The sequence below is a fragment of the Xiphophorus hellerii genome, chromosome 24 (genome assembly GCF_003331165.1).
Source record: "Xiphophorus hellerii strain 12219 chromosome 24, Xiphophorus_hellerii-4.1, whole genome shotgun sequence".
Taxonomy (NCBI): Eukaryota; Metazoa; Chordata; class Actinopteri; order Cyprinodontiformes; family Poeciliidae; genus Xiphophorus; species Xiphophorus hellerii.
Window position 1 is genome coordinate 7,238,860 of NC_045695.1, and position 18,565 is coordinate 7,257,424.

At 38.5% G+C, this 18,565-nt stretch overlaps 3 protein-coding genes across 12 annotated transcripts in view; all 3 read right to left on the reverse strand.

The window, feature by feature from the left end:
* creb3l1 (cAMP responsive element binding protein 3-like 1) overlaps positions 1 to 3,193 on the reverse strand; it is a 31,516-nt gene extending 28,323 nt beyond the window's left edge. For both annotated transcript variants that reach the window (XM_032556919.1, XM_032556918.1), the window contains exon 1: positions 2,812 to 3,193. In XM_032556919.1, coding sequence (XP_032412810.1) covers positions 2,812 to 2,919 — 108 coding nt within the window. In that variant the 5' untranslated portion in view covers positions 2,920 to 3,193. The remainder of the gene's footprint in view (positions 1 to 2,811) is intronic.
* A 5,583-nt stretch (positions 3,194 to 8,776) lies between these two features.
* Positions 8,777 to 13,119, reverse strand: LOC116716115 (ras-related and estrogen-regulated growth inhibitor). 9 transcript variants are annotated; one of them, XM_032556933.1, is made up of 7 exons: positions 12,118 to 13,119; positions 11,036 to 11,092; positions 10,892 to 10,965; positions 10,284 to 10,347; positions 9,881 to 9,974; positions 9,716 to 9,787; positions 8,777 to 9,059 (listed from the first exon to the last, which is right to left on the reverse strand). In XM_032556933.1, the coding sequence occupies exons 1-7, from the start codon at positions 12,167 to 12,169 to the stop codon at positions 8,951 to 8,953; spliced, it is 522 nt and encodes a 173-aa protein (XP_032412824.1). In that variant the 5' UTR covers positions 12,170 to 13,119; the 3' UTR covers positions 8,777 to 8,950. The 9 variants fall into 9 exon arrangements, with proteins under 9 accessions (XP_032412824.1, XP_032412822.1, XP_032412825.1 ...); XM_032556931.1 differs by having other exon boundaries at positions 9,881 to 9,962; positions 10,284 to 10,419; XM_032556934.1 differs by having other exon boundaries at positions 8,777 to 9,100; positions 9,881 to 9,962; positions 10,284 to 10,419.
* Positions 13,120 to 13,216: 97 nt separating this feature from the next.
* ndufs1 (NADH:ubiquinone oxidoreductase core subunit S1) lies at positions 13,217 to 18,230 on the reverse strand. The gene is made up of 19 exons (XM_032556915.1): positions 18,114 to 18,230; positions 17,165 to 17,241; positions 16,886 to 16,977; positions 16,595 to 16,702; positions 16,414 to 16,490; positions 16,238 to 16,319; positions 16,027 to 16,157; positions 15,761 to 15,946; positions 15,552 to 15,686; positions 15,359 to 15,473; positions 15,140 to 15,285; positions 14,933 to 15,061; positions 14,623 to 14,752; positions 14,371 to 14,531; positions 14,144 to 14,298; positions 13,892 to 14,067; positions 13,686 to 13,820; positions 13,531 to 13,603; positions 13,217 to 13,455 (listed from the first exon to the last, which is right to left on the reverse strand). Exons 2-19 carry the CDS (start codon positions 17,235 to 17,237, stop codon positions 13,364 to 13,366), a joined length of 2,196 nt encoding a protein of 731 aa, XP_032412806.1. The 5' UTR covers positions 17,238 to 17,241; positions 18,114 to 18,230; the 3' UTR covers positions 13,217 to 13,363.
* Positions 18,231 to 18,565: the final 335 nt, after the last annotated feature.

An 18,565-nucleotide genomic window follows, 5' to 3' on the forward strand; every position in this document is an offset into this window, starting at 1 on the left:
GCGTATGAATTATATGAAAAAGTCTGAACAACTTAAGATGCTAGTGTGCACTTTACTGTGAAAAGTTGGTTGGTTTGCATTGCTTTTTTGGGTATGAATATCTGAATTTCGATACATTTTGATAATGTTTGATATTAAAATTATTTTGTTGTGAAATATTTAAGGATGACATAAAAGCCAATCTGAAAGGGGGCAAATACATTTTCATGGCACTTTATGATGTATGAAAATAGGCTAAACAATGAGTGACTGTGCTAACAAGAACACTCTTCAGTGTGGAAGTTATTATAAATAATAATCAAATATAAATAATTACGTCTGTATAATGTAATGTTGAATTATTCCCGGGGGTTAGGAAGCAGATACTTTACATTTGCTCTACAAAAAAAAATCTGTGGGATTATGTTAGTAACCTCAACAATCTGAGGTTAATAAGAAGTAAATTAGATATCAGCAGTTCTTTGTCAATTACTATAACTCCTTGCTTAGCTGCCACATTTGACTCTAACAAATCCAAAGTAATGATGATTTACTTCTTATTTCATGGGTTATTGCTGGCAATAAATGCATTATAAATCACTTCAGATTTAGATTCATTTATTTGATGGTATGTATGCAGTGAACTAGTTATTGTCCTCAGATGGACAGCTTTGTCTCCCACTATCAAACACAAATTGACATTAAAAGAGAGACAGACAGGAAAACATCATCCTGAATTACTGATAGTGAGCCATTGTTTCCCATTTCCACAGTGGTACAGCCCAGCCTAGTGGCTTCACAGCAGAGTGGACAACTTTATTTAGAACGGAGACAGGGGAGGTTTAAACCACAAACAGACTGCATGACTGACTCACTGACTAGAATAGAGGTCTACTTAAAAAAAAAACAAAAAAACTTGCTCTGTTTAAAAAAAGAAAAGTCTGGGGAACACAATGTGGAAAATGAGAGAGTGAGGGATAGGAAACTGAGACATTCCTGCTGACATTAACCCCTCAGTGTGGAGCACTTCTCAGTCTTTCCACCTTAACGTCACTAATCAAGATTGCAAAGCTTGGCCAAGCATGGCATGTACTGAAAGCATGATATCATCAATTTAAGCAAAACATGACAATATTAATTTTTTAAAAATGCATAAAATCATGTAGTTACTTTTACTTATGATGTCCTGCTTTAAAGAGAGAGAAATCTGTCCATAATGGTATTTTTCCTCAAATCTCTTTTGAAGGACTTTAAATTTTAGGGATTTGAAACCATAACCTATTGTATTTATTAATCCAATACTTAGATGAAGAGTTAATAAGATAAAAGTTCTAGTCACCATACGTTAAAATCATATAAAAGTAGAATAAACCTAACTTAATGTGTAAATAGAAAAGGCTGATGTAAAACCAAAATCCTGGTATGATTTAATAGTAACAAATAAAACATTAAAATGGATCAATTTTACTAGATTTCTACTGAAGAGTATCAAAATGAGTGTCCAGTGTGGGATGACCCTTGTTGACCTTATTAGAAAACCTGATTTGATGACTACATTGGGGTTAGTGGAGAAGTTGAACTTAAACTCCGTAAGACTGTGCTTTGATCTATAAACTGGCTATGTGTTAAAATGTGTACTCTGTTACCTTTTGGTCTAAAAAAATTTAAACTTAAATTGTGATGCTCTGAAAACTGTAAAAAAATAAAATAAAAACCTGAATAATTAATGATCAGATCAATGTCTTGTCTCCCGTTTTCAGTTTAAATGTTGATTATAGCTGAAAGCTGTTAGCCTTCAACGTCTTCGGATGATTTTAAAGTGTCTCCCGTTCATCAGTATTGGAATGATTTTTAGGAACATTTCATGGATCCTTTCCTGTCATGCACTGCGAAGCAATTTAAGATTACGATTTGGTTAATCTGATAAACTTGGGACAGAAAACCCATTTCAGGTCAATTAGCTCCGCCCACTGACAAACCAGTTTTGGCGTCAGCAGAACCAGAGATGCCTTTTATACTGCTGCTTTAGGCAGTACTCATTTTAAACAGTAGATATCACTACTGAGAACATCCATTCAACAATTAGTGGCAGAAGAAGAAATTCCTTTTGGGTTTTTTTTGTTGTTCTTTTCATGTATTTGTTTTTGTATCCCAGATTGTTGCTTAGAGATTTTTAGTGGGGAGCAACATTTATTTTGATACATTTTTATTGATTTATTTTTGCAGAGTAGAATTGAATCACTTTCTCCATCTTAAATTGGAAGGAACATTGATTCTGGTCGGTTTTTGCAAAATCTGACTTAATGAACTGTTTTGTCTGTGTTTTTTGTACAACAAAAACATATTAAGTATGCCTATATATCCTTAACAGTTATGAAATTAAATATGCAGAAAAAACGAATGCAAAAAAAAAATAAAAAAAAAATTATTATACAAAAAAGTGTCTATACAGACCCATAATCACTTAAAGTCGAAGGAACAGTCAAGGTGATTTTTTTTGACTGTGACTTTAAATACAGATTTTCAGTTTAAACTGTAGCGTTGTGTTAAAGGTGTACTGTTGCAGGAAAAAGCAGCACCTGCCAGTTGAACACGCAGGTTAACCAGCAACTCGCCTGCTTGAGCTGGTGCTTCCAGTCACACTTATTAGTTTGCACAATAAAACACACACATATGCACCGGGTCTGAACCCCGGATGTGTGCCAGGATCTCATAAATCCACCTCCCTTCATGAGGTCCGGCTCCGGGCGGAACAGTCGGTGCGGGGGGCGAGTTAATTCAAACGTAGCAGGAAGACACACAGACAATCAGCTAATTAGACCCACAACTCACCACGTTAGTGAGGAAATCACCGTCGCTGAGTTCCTCCAGGTCCAACAGGTTGGTTCCTCCGGAGGAATAGAGTTTCTCCTCTGTTAAACTGTCTAAGATAGACTCCATAATGACTGTCTGTGTCTGTCTGCTTCTCTTAAAAGACAGATGGACAGGGAAAAGTCTTCAAATCAACTCATTAAAAATAATACAGTTTGTTTTCAGACGGTTCCAGCCTCCTTTATTTACAGCCGGAGAGACGAGATGAGTCCAGCCGAAGCAACTTGTCTCGGTGTCAAACGTGAAAATGGGATGATTTACACATCATTCCGCGTCTCTCCTCCTTGCGCTGCAGCGGAGCCGATCTCGGTCGTCATCTGTCCTCCTCTCCGCTCGCGTGCGCTCCCAGCCACGCGCCGATGAATATTCAATACAGCCCCGCCCCTTGACGTCAAATATTTAACACCCCTACAAATTATTTGCGTGTGCTAATGATTATTCAGTGCAACCCCTCCCCGTGGCGTCAGTTTAGGAAGTTTTAAGAAACTAGGATTACCGAAACTATTTCTATACGCTAAATTCGGGACTAATAACATATTTTTTTGTTTTTCTTTCTTTACATTTTGAATTCTAGATACTCTAATTTTACAATTTTATTCAAATTTTAGGAACGCACAGATAATATAACACTTGAATTAAACATACATAACTGTGGGTGTATTTAAAGGGGCAGTATTATGCATTTTCTAGTGACATTTCATAGCACAATTAAGTAACTATGTTACATCCAGTTATAAAAATGCTATATAGATATAAAATATGACTTAAAAGAAATTTTACTTTGTAATTTAATGCCTTGAAATTGGGCTTCTGTCTCTAAAAACTGCTCTTTCTGAATTTCCACCTTCGGGAAGTGAGCATAACATCACTCCTTTATTAAGGCTTTAACAACGGTTTTACTGGAGTTGTACTGAGAAATAGGCCATATGATGAGCTATCAACAGTTTTTAATGCAATACTTTGTAATCCACTTAAAAAACATTGATGGAAACTTGGCTAGTGAGTGAGTTCTTTACTGACACGGGCTGAAAGGCCACCCAGAAAGGAAGAAGCCACACAGCTTTTAAGCATTTCAATCATCTTATTGCCATAATGAATGAAAATTGAATGGTGGGCAATGGCTAAAACCAATATGCACTGGAAAATTAAAGTAATGTTTAACTAGATGATTAGAGAATTGTTAAAATAAAGTTCAGTAGAACATTTAGAGACTTTCATGTGTTCACTATATAGTCAATAATCAATATCTGTCAGTCGACAGGCGCTGTTAGCATAGATAAGTTTTTAGTTCATTCTTGTGCAATATTTTTTGAATGAACCAGCTAATTGAAGGTAAAACATGAAGTTGATAAATGTGTATATTGGATTACCACCATATTGTGCTGCATATTAAACAATAAGATTAGACAAGATAAAATTAGACAACAAATAACTCAAATGAACACATCCATCAAAACATGTTTCTTTGATTCATTGTTTTAATATATTCTATGCTGCTTTTTAAGCATATTTCAATCTACAAATGGTAAATTTGTGAATTATCATTTGACATAGTAAACCAGACTTACCTGAATGACTTGATAGAAAGATTTTCTGTATCCCTCATCCTGCTGTTAAAGGCTTAATTCCCTAATTGCTAGATTTTGCTCTTAGGTGCTATTCAACCACCAGACTTTTAGTGCAAAGAGTTGACCTTATGTAGCAGAAAAGTTCAACTGCATGACAGGCCAACTCACCCAGAAGAGTTGAAGGTTTAATTCTAGATATTCATGTTCTCCAAAGGTTATGTGTTTTGCAAAACTTGTTTGCTTTGGCTTTGTCTCTGTAATACTGCAAAAGCACAAAATCTTACCTTTTTGTCTGGGTTACATGTCTAAATATCTTAGAAACTTGAAATGAGACAAAACTAACTCAAAAGTAACTTTTTAGCTAGATGTAATAGCTTATTTTTAGTCAGTAATTACTTAATATTGATAACAAAGTGCTTATTCTATAGGCAGATTATTTCACTTTTAACAAAGGAAAAATGTCTTGTTATAAGTGAGATAATCTGCCGATGGAACAAGCACTGTTTCATCAATATTAAGGAATTATTGACTTAAAACAAACTCACATTTCTTGCTGAAAAGTTACTTAGTAAGATATTGTGTTTTTGCAGTGTACAAACAATGGGTTATAAAAATCTCCATTATATTTTAAATACTCTATAAATCTTGAAGATTGTCAACATTGTTACCTTTGAGGTCCAAGTTATCACAATGTATTTCTTGTCCTCATCATAGATGGAGCTCCAATACTTCACACCACTTCAGTCCTTTATTAACATTGGAACAGATTTCTCTCCATATTGAATCGGTTCTTAACATAAGAAATCCCAGCTGGAAATGAGCAGAGCAACGCCACCTTGGCAACACCCCTGCTTGTGAGTCTTAAAAGGTCAAACAATAATCTGAAACAACATATTCCTGTTCATGCTCTGCTCATTGCAAGAGCTGGCTGTCTCTTACTCTTATCTTACTGTTTCCTGCACATACAGAGCTGCTCACTGGAGGAAAAGGTGCATCTAGGTACATTCGGGATTACATATGAGATAGATTTGATTAATAAGACAATCTGCAACCAAACCATGAATGTCATGTTGTCAATGCATCTGGGAAGGGATGAATGAGGTAAAACTCCAAAATGTTTTCTGTTAGATGCTGAAAAACACTTAACACTGGTGAAGAGTTTTACCTTCCAACAATAACATGGCCCTAAACATCCAGCTAGAAGTTTAAATCTTATCATGGCAAATAGCTAATATGGACCAGTCAAAGTACAGGCCTAAAACCAACTGAGAAGCGGTAGCAAAGCTTCAAAATGTGACATTTGTGAGGCATGAAAGGTAAATTTTTGCCCACTTTTAAGTTGCTAACAAAGCCTGTTAGCGTTTTATTCAGTTTATGATAATTTACTGAGGACAAAATCCTCAGTAAGGAGGATTTTGGATGATTCTTGACAAGAATCATCCAAGTAGATGATTCTTGTCAAGATTGTTCATAAAAGGGTCAGAGAAGATTCAAAATTAGCTTTTTCTCTTCAGGCTATTGTCTCCAGTTTCAGTCTTGCATTTTCTCCTTTCTACTCTTATCTTATGAACCATTTCCCCACTTCTTCGCTTCTACCCAGGCTAGTTTCGGCCTCCGCATATCAGCTTTCGAAGGTGTATCTGCCCAAGGGACAAGGCGTCCTTATTTTTTTTCCCACACACACCTCGGTGTTGTATAACCGAAGTGACCTTTAGCAATCCACAGTAGAACCTAATAAATCCTGAGGTTGTTATGATGGAGTAACAACAGGCATAGATGAGTTTTCTCAGCCACATACTTCTCAGATTATGAACATTTTATCAGGTTGTCTGATCCTTCCTGAAAAAGATGTTCATCGAAGTCGTCTTTTACTGATTGAAAACAGTTTTTCACCATTCCCCGACACATGAAACATGACCTACTTATGCCTGAATCGGTCCCATTTCTGGTTATCCTCTGAATAAAAAAAATGAACCTAAATATCTGAGACTTCAGGATCATCTTCTAGTTCATTCTTGTTCTGAAGTATGTTCAGCTGATAAATGCTGTTCATCACCTATGCAGTAAATTTTCCTATTTACTCGTTGGAAGTGAGTTTTTGCAGCTGTTCTTAGGAAACCAGATGTGTGACAGGAGGCTGATGAAAGGGCTTAAACCTAAACCAGGCACTTAGAGCTTTTCTGTTTGCAGAATTCTTTCAGCAGCATTTTAAATCATCCTTTGAGCAAATTTCTCATGAATCTGTGTCAAGAACTTCAGAACATTATTCGATCTTTAAACAAATTTTAAAGATTTGTTTAAAGATCTTTAAAACAAAAATATTTAAATGAAGACAACTTGAGAAAATACACAGAAGCTAAAATGTATACATATATTTTTGAGATATTTAGGTATAATTTTGTCATTTTAGTGAATTAAAAAAAATTTTCCATGAAGAAATGAAAACAGATTACTGAAATATGTAGGTATTTGTTACCCATGTCAATAAATTAAAGGAGTTCTTAATAAAAGAATCCAGTTGGTTTACAGATTTAAGCTGATTTTTGGGCTTTCCAGGCAATTTTGAAGCATCTTGTCTTTATGTCAACTTTATTTGTATAGCTCATTTCCAACAACTCATGCTGCACAACATTCAACTAAAAAAACTAAAATAAAATAACTTAAAACAGATGTTAAAATGAAAATGTTCAGGTCAACATGTTAAGCTTTCTGCTGAATACTTGAATTCAATCTGAATTTCTGCTTTAGAAATATATTTGCTAAAATAAATGTTAAATTCTTATTTGACCTACTTTATTCACTGTTTTCAAGACTTTCATTTGAATCTAAGTCAATTAATGATTGGATGTCAATTTTCTGACGCTTGCTCTGATCCTCCGCTCCTGATTGGCTGTCTGTGTGATGATGCGGGCATGACTCATCTTCTATTCTGAGCCAAAAAAATAGCTGACTTGGGGGTCCTGACCTTTTGTCTCCCTGGCGACTGCCCTGATGTCATCACCTCTTGTTGATCAACATCCTTCTCTTCCCTCTCGCTTGTTTTACTGCTCCTCTAATCCGTTCAGGTTTGTTGCACCGCAACTGAAAACTACTCCGAGGTGGAGGATGTGCGGATTGTGAGACGCTCTCTCAATTACCATTAATGCAACTAACTTTGTTAACTGGCTTTAGTAGATTCACTGTCACACTCTTTCATGGCACTGAATGTAAATCGATGCTTTGCCATTTGCTGTTATCATAAAAGAACTGATTAGAATGAGAACAATCAGCCCCCTGTCTCTGCTCGTCATGTGGCTTCTTTAAAGGTACAAAATAGAAAGACTGTATCCTAGCTTACTTATTAGAAAATTTAGCGTAAGAAAAAAATGTGACTGGATTAAAGTTATAGACTGCCTAAATGCCACACCAATGCAGTAGTTCACTCAAAAAGAGCCCTGACCAAGTATAGACTTCATATGCTTCAGTGTATGGATATATCAATCAAGCTGAAAGTTTAAATCTGCAACTTTCTGCATAGTTTAAACATGTGTGTTTATATATACAACCAAAGGGCCTTGTGGTTTGTTGGCTTGGTGGCAACAGGGTGGAGTGACTGACGTATAATAAATGGCCATGGGGGTGGACAAATTTGTAGAGCCGCGGGTGAGCACACCTCCAATTTTCTATAACAAATAGTTAGAGACTGCTCACTCATTGTGGTTCCAATAAAAAAAGACCAAACTTCGACAAAGAAACCCCGATTTTTTTCCTCCTTTTTTTTGTTTCCTCGTCAGGATTTGCCTCATATTCTGCCGTTCACCGTCTTCCCCTTTCTTGTCTCGCCCTTCAGATGCCTCGCTGTGATTGTGAAGTTCAGAAGTTCAAAGAAGGGCGAGAAGCTTGCGGGGGAAATGCAGGGACGCTGTCGAGCAGTGCCAGGTCGGTAATGAAAGCCAGCCTCATTCTTTACATGCTCTTACATCATCATCTGCACTGTTCAAGCAGCTGTTTTCCTCACAGTCCCACTGCTGAACTCTAACAACAGGTTCACTGCATGTCTTTTGAGTTTCTTGTGCTACTTTATAAATGAGTGGCATTGAGATGATGAAATTTGCATCATAGAGCAAGATCATCATCATTTATTTCCAAGAATTAGCCATCTGATTTTGAAGTTTTCTTTTATTCTGGCATTATTTCTATAAAATCTTACATTTTGATAAGCAAAAGTATTTAGAGGGTTAGAGTCGGGTCAGACAAGTCCCTCCACACCAAAGGAGTTCATGGGTCTGGCCAAAATCTGCAAGGTAAGATGGGGAGAAAAGTTGACTTTGCTTCCCTCTATTGGTGGAACAATCACATAACAATACAACAAGTAAATCTATGCAAGCAAATACTTCAGTTTTATTAAAAGAAAAGACACCAACAGAAGAAACGTAGTTAATTTCGCTATCATCCTTACACAAATACAAATTTGACAATTTAGTTTTTATTTATAAAATATCTCCAGATAAAATCACTTAAAAGTTAGATCCCGGCTGAATAGCTTGCCGCTGTCACCACTGCATTGTCTTTGAGCGCGTCAGCTTCCTGGTCAAAGCATGGCGGACTGTCAGCATGTAGGAGCGCCTGTCAGGTAGGGGGCGCTGCTGATCCAACGTCAGCCTGTCGCACATGAAACAACATAGGAGCAACGCCAGGGGAGGCTAGAGACACAAGAAAATTAAACTGTTTCTTAGCTCCCCCAAACCAGCAAAAGCTTTTAAAGTCTGAGACAGAATAAAGAACTAAATAATCTGGATTATAAATGTATGTTTATTTATTAAGGAAAAACCTTCCAAACCTAACACTGTCTGGCAATACGATTTTTGCATTTGACAGCATAAGTGTCTGGTTTAAGGTCAAGCCTCATCAATTTATTTTGATATTTTTTTATTTTATTTTAATTATTTATTTTGGTCATTTATATCTTTTCCATACACAAGTAAAACAAAAACATACCATGCTAAAAAAAAAACTAAGCTAAAGAAAATAAAAACTAATACAGAAATAGACCAACAATATTTAAATTCCTGTCAATGACAAGTACATAAAATGTAGACCAAAAATGCCTACAGTTTTATGTAGACCAAGCATTTAAGTGACATTCAAAATATATTTTACATTGTTTAAACACAAAATAACATTTTTTAAAAAGCTAAAATTTCAACATCAGTGATGTAGTTTGATCGAACCATATAATGTGCATGACTGGTAAAGTGTAAAATTAAAATGTTTTCGCAGTTTGTGCTAAAAAATAAATAAAAAATGCAAAAACAGACCTGATGAGTTGGAAAATTACTGCTTCCACTGATAAAACTGCCTCAGCTACTGACAGCTCTCTGAAGCCACATCTGCACATGAGACACAGAAACAAAATCAGCAGGGAAACAAATTGAAATGTTACATTTCTAAAGAGCAGTTGCACAAACATAAGTATACAAAACCCTAAATCTTTGGCGAGTCTCTGTCCCTCCTCTGTTGTCACCTTCCTGCCGACTTCCAGATCTGCCTTATTGGCTACCAGCACTGTAGGAAAAACTGACACACAATAAAATGGCAGTAAAACAGCAGTGAGCAGGATGATGCCTTGGCATGCAGTCTGCCTACAGAGCACAGGATAGACTACCAAACAAGGAATGTGAGTTAGCTCCAGCTGCTCATGTGTGTAGGTGACAAAAGACAGATGTCAACCAGAGAACAAACTGTCTCTGGAGGGCAACATAATGAACACAGAAAGGTCAAAGGTTCAGCTGCATGTGTTCAAGGATCCTTAAAGAGACTTTATCTAAAATTAAGGCAAGTACAGTAACTTGAACGATTCCATGTAGTGAAGACGGTGATCGTTACCGAGACTTTGCTTGGTTTTGTCGATGAGCGTTTTAAGTCGAGGGATTTCCAGGAAGCTGGAGCGCTGAGTGATAGAGTAGAGCAGTAGGAAACCATCAGCCCAGCGAATGGAGGACTCAATAGAAGCCACAGAGTTCTAGAGCAGAATGTGTCATAAAATACTACAATTAAGCCATTGTTAGCATTATATGTAAGCCTTAGGTCAGAGACACATAGTCAAAAAAGCTCTCTGAGCTATATAAAAGTTTGAAGCTAAGTGCTTAGCTTAGTTTCGCACAAATGCTAAGAGGAAGTAAGAAGCTAGATTTATAAATACAATTCACACACTCATTTCTGTAGTTTTTTTTTTTTTTTTTTTACCATTATTCCATGAGATTTAGAGGCTGGTGAAAGTAGGTTTGCATTTTTTGTAATTTGGAGACTTGCTAAGTACTAAACTAGCCTCCAAACTGACTTGGAAATAGCATCTTTTGCTTAAATGTTAATATGCAGCTTTTGTATTGAAGGTAGGAATAGTTGTAGAAATAATTTGCTTCGTTTCTCATTAAATCAGTACCACTTTCCAATAGATGCATTGTTACTTTTGACAAATAAAATTTAAAACCTACCTTACAAGGTAAATCCAAGATCTCCAGATCAACAGTTTCCTGGTCCACTGTCCGACTACATCTGTATGTCACCTCTGCAGAAATACCTTAGTCATTACTGTACGCCCCATGTCAGAAATAGAATAATATTTACTGGAATCTCACCCGTCTTATGGTCATATTCACCAATAAAACGCTTCGTTATAAACCGAACACACAGTGCTGGAGATACAAAACAGACATGATCATTGCACAGTGCCTAGCCCGCAACACAACACATGCGGACTTACAAAAGAAATTTCACACATAAGGCAGTGCTTCTGAGAGAAAATCCCATTAAATCAGGCTTACGAACACAGAAAGCATTAAATTGATGCAAAATCCTGCAAATTCTAAAGAAAACACTTGCAAACAACAAATCAACAAATTGAGAGGAGTAAGAAATTGTAAAGCAGTGCAAAGCAGAGCAAGATAGCATAAAAATCTAACTTAAGTTCTCATAAAGAAATGCAGTTAGAGATTACCAATTTATCTATTGGTATTTTACTTTGTGTATCAACACAAAGTAGTGCATTATTGTTCAGTGGAAGGGAAATGATAATAGATTTGCAAGAAACATTTAGGTGAGAAGAAATGTAATTTTTTCAAGCTGAAATAAACACTTCACTTTATCCTGTATCCATCATACCTACAGTCAAACATGGTGGAGGAAGCAACATTGTGTGGGGTGGGGGATACTTTTTATCAGAATGGATAGGTAAGCTCATCAGAGTTGATGCACTAGCACGTCCAGCTTTTCAGATTTTAAATGTGTGAAAATGTTAAAATCTTTCCACATTAAAATCAGACGTTACTCTCATAAAACACATTGAAGTTTGTGGTTCCAAAGGGGAAGAAATGTTTGATTTCAAAGAGACTATAGAACACAACAACAGCGACACAAAAGACAATATAAGACAAGAGATCCAGAAATGCAAACATCATATTTTATGCTAGATTTTTACCACTGAAGCAAAAATCAGAAACACATCCTTCATGTAACATATATAACCTGTCCATGCTCACACTAATCTGACAGCAAAACATTTGTGGGTCAACTTCAGATCCATGCCAAGTTTCCATTTTTCTCTGTCTTTTGAACCAGCACTTATCCTAAAACCTCTCTTTTGTTTAGCACTTATCCTAAAACATTCATACAATCAATCTGCTTTCCGTTTCCCATTGAAGTTTTAAGTTGTCCACTTTACCTGTTTTTCCAGTGTTCTGAGCTCCCAGAATGAGGAGTTTAACAGGAACCATTCTTTCCAATTTGCAGACTAATGTTATGTTATCAACTTACAAGAGATCAAAGCAAAAAATAACAAAAAAAACAACCAAACTATCTAGGGGAGTAAAAGGAAAACAGAAATCAGCTTGCCTCCCAGTCAGACACTACACAGATGCGACTGTCTTCTCTCCTGCAGGGTGCCTGTGTGACTCTGCACTTGTGTTTGGTTATAACAGGTCTTTCTCTGTGGACAGGACATGACAGGAGCAATTTATCCAAAGAAACAGGGTCCAAGTCCAAACACAAATCTTATTTTGGCTCCATTAAAGAAATATGTACACCTTTGCAGTGAATTAGAACCATGCAGAAACATTGTCTCATATAATATTGAGCTTCTGTAGTTTTGAATGTGCAAGCAACAGGAAAATGCTTATCTCATTATTATTATTATTACTTAAATATCTGTGGGCGTCTGATCAATGTTGTGCTTCAGTTATTGATCATGTTTCAGCCGACATTTTGGCGCCTGCTGTAGCCCAGCATCCCAATCCATTGCATGTGATGCGTATACGTTTGGTTCCACTGTGTAGATAAATATCAATATCTATCAACAGATACCTTTAATTTCTACACCATCGCAGTCAGTCGACAGGTTTTCATCCCATCGCACGCAAAAACGCACATGTTCCTACACAGATACATTTAAAGGTTTGAGTGACTGCCCAGGGGCAAATTGTCCGGTAGCAGAACCGCAACCGACAATTCTACTTGCTGAGCCAGTGGTTGGATTGTAACTAGTTACAATATTTGTTTCTAGACAATTAAATGCCTGGAAGACAGGTTCTTGCAGGTCACATATTGCTGTTAAAGGTCAGTGACCAGTCTGCATTCTGTAATGAAGAGACAAATCATCTTTAGTTCTGCGCTGATTTTTTTTTTTTGTATTTATCTGTTGTTTTGTTATTTTTGGCTCTGTAAAGCAATTTGGTCTTCTTCATTGCAGTTGTGTAGAGTGCTATATAAACAATTGATTGGTTATGAAGATGCATTATAATAAATGAACAACACTGTAGACTGAATAAAGGCATCCTTAAGATTTTATTTATATTTCTCAGCATTATTGAATAAAGCTGCTTCACAGAGTGAAAACAATGTAATGTATACAACAAGGAAAAGTTTAAATTATAGAACAACAGAGACTTGTGTTTCAGGGCAGATGGAGGTGTTCAGCAGACGGATGGCTCGTCGACCGCAGCGGCTCCCTCTGTGAGAGCTTTGACACACTTGGCCATAGTTTGGGAAGCTCTGCTGATGGAGTCTGAACGAGGAAGAAGCATGTTTGGTTTGGCACATCTTTTCATTTTGTGGTGTTTTACTAATTCATTGAAATTACCGGTCATGTAGAAGTCCTTAGCGGTGACCTGAGGTGGCACCAGAGGAGCTGCAATGAGGTCCTGACTTACAGTCTGGGAATAAAGAGAAAAATTAGAAAAACGTTTATGTCTGAGAGCAAGAATGGCAGGAAGAAGAGGAAGAATCATTTCCAACCTTTGAGAGTTCATTGGCCTGTTTGAAGTAGTTCGCCTCCTCTACATCATCATAACGGACCAGGTTGGGAGAGACCTCTGCCAGCCTGGATCGGACCTCTTCCAGTGAGTCATAGGGCAGCGTCACACCTGCTAACTGCAATCAAAACAATCGCTCATAAAAATGTCACTAAATAACTTCTGAGCAATGATAGTGGACTGACTGACCTCAGATACAGCTCTGATAATTTTCCAGTCGTCTCTGGCCATGCCAGGGGGAGTGACAGCCAGCTTGGTGTGCTGGCTGCGGCCCTCAGTGTTGACATAGGTACCGTTTTTCTCCGTGTACGCAGCACCAGGTAGGATGATGTCTGCCATAGGAGCTCCCACATCCCCATGATGGCCTGGAGGAGTGAAAATTCATCTTAAATATCCAGGAATGGCTGAAATATTTGCGGTGTGATTTTTCTGTGTGTATACCCTGGTAGATAATGAGGCAGTCCTTCGGCAGGTCGGCTCTGGTGATGCAGCCGGCATCAGCTCCGAGCAGGAACAGGACTTTAGGTGGATTCTTCCTGATTGTGTCAACACCGGCCTTGTAGCCTAGATCTAAGGCAGCCACCTGACTGGCCACTCTGCACAAAAAACACCACTTACAACCTCATGTTCTTTATTCCACATTGATCTAGAGCTTTGGAAAGCCGTACCTGTGCAGGACGTTGAGGACCTTCCAGCCGTCCTCCACCCCGCTGCTGGCCCTGGCGTTCTGAGCGATGGTGGAGACGGCGCTCAGTATCGCAGCACCGTCTTCTCTCTGCAGTGCACTGCTTCCCACAACCACAGCCGGATGTGTTGCAGCTGCGAGGACCTGCAGACGATGAGGAAAGGAGAACCTGTGTACTGTAGACCAGGGATTTAAGATGTCCACAATGATCCGAGCGAGTTTGTGTGTCAGTCACCTGACTGAACGGATGCGTGCCATTGGCCAGCTCCTTCAAGACTGAACTCTCCTCTCCCAGGTGCTCATATGTATAAGTCAGATCAACCTGGTGGCCCACCAAGGCAACGCGCAGCTCATTGTGAAGCCAGCTGCATACAAGAAAGAAGAAAGTCATGCAAGGCCTTGAAAAAGTATTATGTCAAGCACTTTCAAGGATTTAGACAGAAATTAATCACTTTTCAAACCTTGAAAAACATTTTAAAAGGACTTCAAGCACCTATACAAACATGTGTAAACTTTTCCACATGTTTCTCCCTGGTCTGTCTTACCTCTTGCGGATTCTGGCATTGAACAGCGGAGCCTCATAGCGAGGGTTTGTTCCCACAAGCAGCAGGAGATCACACTCTTCGATGCCGGCGATGCGGGAGTTCAACAGGTAATTGGAGCGCAAGTCGGTGCTGAAGAGAGAGCAACGATTCAGCGCCGTTCGATATTAGGAATAATGTGAAGTGAAAGGGAAGCAGAGCCTTCCTCACCCTGCTCCTGCCACGGGGAAGACCTCCTCGGTGCAGAGGCTCTCAGAGTCGAGTCTGTTGAGGAGATCTTTGAGGGAAACCAGAGCTTCGGCGTCTGCCATCCCTCCTACAATGGCCGCGACCTCGCTGCCCTGAACGCTCTGGAGCTGCACAGATAATCACATCAAATTAGAACATGTAGCTAAACAGAAACCAGTAAAGCAGCTGTAATAAACTTACAGCTCCTGCAACACGAGTGAGAGCATCCTCCCAGGTGGTTGGTGTCAGCTGACCTGAATTGTCCTTCACCATTGGTTGGGTCAGCCTCTGCCTCTTCAGCCCATCGTAAGCAAACCTGTGAACACATTTAATTAATTGATTAAACATCTGAGGGAGGGGGACAAGTTCCTGTTTTGGGGTATTGGTGCGTCACCTGGTTTTATCAGAGATCCATTCTTCATTAATGTCTTCATGCAGCCTGGGCATCACCCTCATCACCTCACCTCCTCTTGTGCTCACCACGATGTTGCAGCCCACAGAGTCCAACACGTCAATCGACTCAGTTTTCCTGCAAGAACGATGGAAATGAACAGCAATGTTCTGTTTTGCATGGTCATAGAGGAGCACTAAACCCTGTTCTACCTCGTCTCCCAGGGTCTGGCGGTGAAAGCGTAGGGTTTGGAGGTCAGCGCCCCGACAGGACAGACGTCTATGATGTTCCCAGACAGTTCTGACATGAACATCTTCTCCACATATGTCCCGATCTGCAGCTCGTTTCCTCTTCCTGTCGTTCCCAGGTCTTCCACTCCGGCGATCTCACTGGCAAAACTGGAAAACAATTCAGAAAAACAATGATTGAATCCTTGCCATTCAGCTGACCTGGCCAGACGTATGTATGGTTCACTCACCGGACGCAGCGTGTGCACTGGATGCAGCGGGTCATGATGGTCTTGATGAGCGGTCCGATGTTTTTGTCCTCCACTGCTCTCTTTCCTTCTGTGAAACGGCTGCGGTCTGAGCCGAATTGCATGGACTGGTCCTGAAAACAGATTTCACTTTCCCACCATCTACGGCTTAAGATCCTAATAAAGTCTTTCTTGTGGACAGAGTCAAACTTACCTGCAGGTCACACTCTCCACCCTGATCACAAATGGGGCAGTCCAGTGGGTGGTTTGCCAGCAGGAACTCCATCACACCCTCTCTAATGGCACACGTTCACAAAGTTTATTTGCCATCTTCTAAATCCTAAAAGCATCGTACTGTGAAAATCACACCGTGGTCACTAAATCCTGTACCTGGCTTTGTGTGTCTTTTCCGAGTTTGTGAGGATATTCCAACCTTTCATGACGGGCATGGCACAGGCTGCCACTGGCTGGAGAGCACAAGCATAAACACATCTGTTATAAACTTTGTCATAAATCATCTCAGGGTGGTGCCAAATAAGTTTAATACTCCTTCAGCCCAATGTAAAAATACCTTTGGGGCTTTCTCAATCTCCACAAGACACATCCGGCAGTTTCCTGCAACCGAGAGACGCTCGTGGTAGCAGAACCTCGGGATCTGAATTCCTGCTTTCTCACAAGCCTGAAAAGAAAACCAATCAGCCATTCAGACCTCAAGAAAGAGCTGATATCTGTATCGGCCTGATCGGAATATCTCTTTCAGTTGTTCAAAAATAATCATCAGTTATAACATTTAGTAAATACTTAAATGCATCGCGACACACAACTCTTTTAGTTTGCATCAAAACCGTCTGAGGATTCTTACTTGCAGGACTGTGGTCCCAGGCTCCACCTCTACTGGTTTCCCATCCACAAACACTTCCACCATGTTGCTGGCAGCGCGCACAGCAGAGCGCACTGAAGATGCACAAAGAAAATGAACGATTAGCTAAAACTGCTTCACTTGATCAGCAATTACAGAAACAAAATATTTGACACTTACTGCTGTGCTGCAAAAAAGTGATCAACTTATAATAAGATTTTTTTTTTTTTAAATGTGATGTTCGGCAATGAAACTGAAACAGTAAGTGTTGTTGAATCTTACCGGGATTGGAAGGAGCCAGGCTGCCCTTTGCAGCCCCGGCTAGAGCTCGACCAACTGCTGGCAGTCGCAACATGACTCTGCAAAGCGAAATACTGAGGTTTATTGTGACATGCAACAGAATACACTGCATTAAAAAGTGAAAAAAGGAGAGAGAAGATTTGTTTCATAAAGTTCTAGAGATTCAGATCATTTTCCTAGGTTTCAGACTTTTCCTGACTCAAATTCAAGTCATTTTCTGAAGTTGCTAAAATATTATTAAATTATTATTATTATTAAGTATTAAATTTAAGTAAAATTTTAAGAGACCAAGTTTTGTGTGTGGAAAAAGACACGGATACATTAAATTTATACTTGTTTGAATGAAGGGACAGTATATTCTTAACAAAATATTATCGTAAACGTATTAAGACTTGAAATTGTATTCATTAATAATCAATGACAAGAAGCTCTTGTATAATGATAATAGCAGAACAGAGCAGAAAAAGGCAAAAGGTGCTTAAAAATGTCTCTGACAACCGCAGACTGTGCTGTAAGAATAAGTAATAAAATAAGTAATATTGACTAATGAAGCTGGTAACAGAGAAATATTATTAGTCTGGATCAATAGTTAGCTCCTGTCAACAATAACAAGTGTCTTTGCTCCCAAAGTGAATTACCTGACGTTTCTCTGACATTTGCAGGGGTAAGGACGGACATAATGTTCGTCTAAGTTTTAAAAATGCTACTTAATGAATAACAGGATTCTTGTAATATGAAATGAGGTGGTTGCATGAATCTCCCAGGGAGCTAATAACGTTAGCTAACAGTACTCAAGGACACGGACAGTGAGGGTTGTTAGACGGAACCAAAATAAACGCGCTCCAAAATATATATATTTTTATCCGTCTTCTGCTTGCTTAACATGTTTGTCTGCACCTGCATTCATGTAAAATGTGTTGTTGGTTCTCACCTTTTGCTATTTGGCCTTCTCGACCAGAACAGCGGTGATGTTAGTTATCTCACCGGAGAAGTGACTATGGCGTGAACGGAAACGCTACGGTTCACTTCCGTTGTACAGCCTGGATTTTCACAATAAAAGCCTCTTTACCTTTCAAAATTTTTATGCAAGACTGACACAATCTGAATTATGTTTAATAAGTTTTATGCTTATTAGAGCATTATTATTATTATTATTATTATTATTATTATTATTATTATTATTATTATTATTATTATTACTAATAATAATAATTTAAAAAATATTTTTTCCTCTATGTGTTTAACGAAAGAGGATTTTAAACAACTATTCTAACTTTATTCTCAATGTTCTGGTTTAGTCTGTGAGTAATGTAAGTAGTGAGTTTAATGAATGGTTTTACTATTAAAGTTAAGCTTTACATTAAAGTGTAAGCTGTCTGCTAT

Excerpts from the sequence above, each read along its gene's own strand:
- LOC116716115 (XM_032556926.1), bottom strand. The coding sequence starts at position 12,169 with ATGGTTCCTGTTAAACTCCTCATTCTGGGAGCTCAGAACACTGGAAAA. Across the intron at positions 10,966-11,035 it reads TGAATATGACCATAAGACGG|AGGTGACATACAGATGTAGT; the intron begins GTGAGATTCCAG and ends GTATTTCTGCAG. Across the intron at positions 9,975-10,283 it reads CAAAACCAAGCAAAGTCTCG|TTTTTCCTACAGTGCTGGTA; the intron begins GTAACGATCACC and ends ATTGTGTGTCAG.
- ndufs1 (XM_032556915.1), bottom strand. The coding sequence starts at position 17,237 with ATGTTGCGACTGCCAGCAGTTGGTCGAGCTCTAGCCGGGGCTGCAAAG. Across the intron at positions 16,978-17,164 it reads CCTGGCTCCTTCCAATCCCG|TGCGCTCTGCTGTGCGCGCT; the intron begins GTAAGATTCAAC and ends GTGCATCTTCAG. Across the intron at positions 15,062-15,139 it reads TTCCCCGTGGCAGGAGCAGG|CACCGACTTGCGCTCCAATT; the intron begins GTGAGGAAGGCT and ends CTCTCTCTTCAG.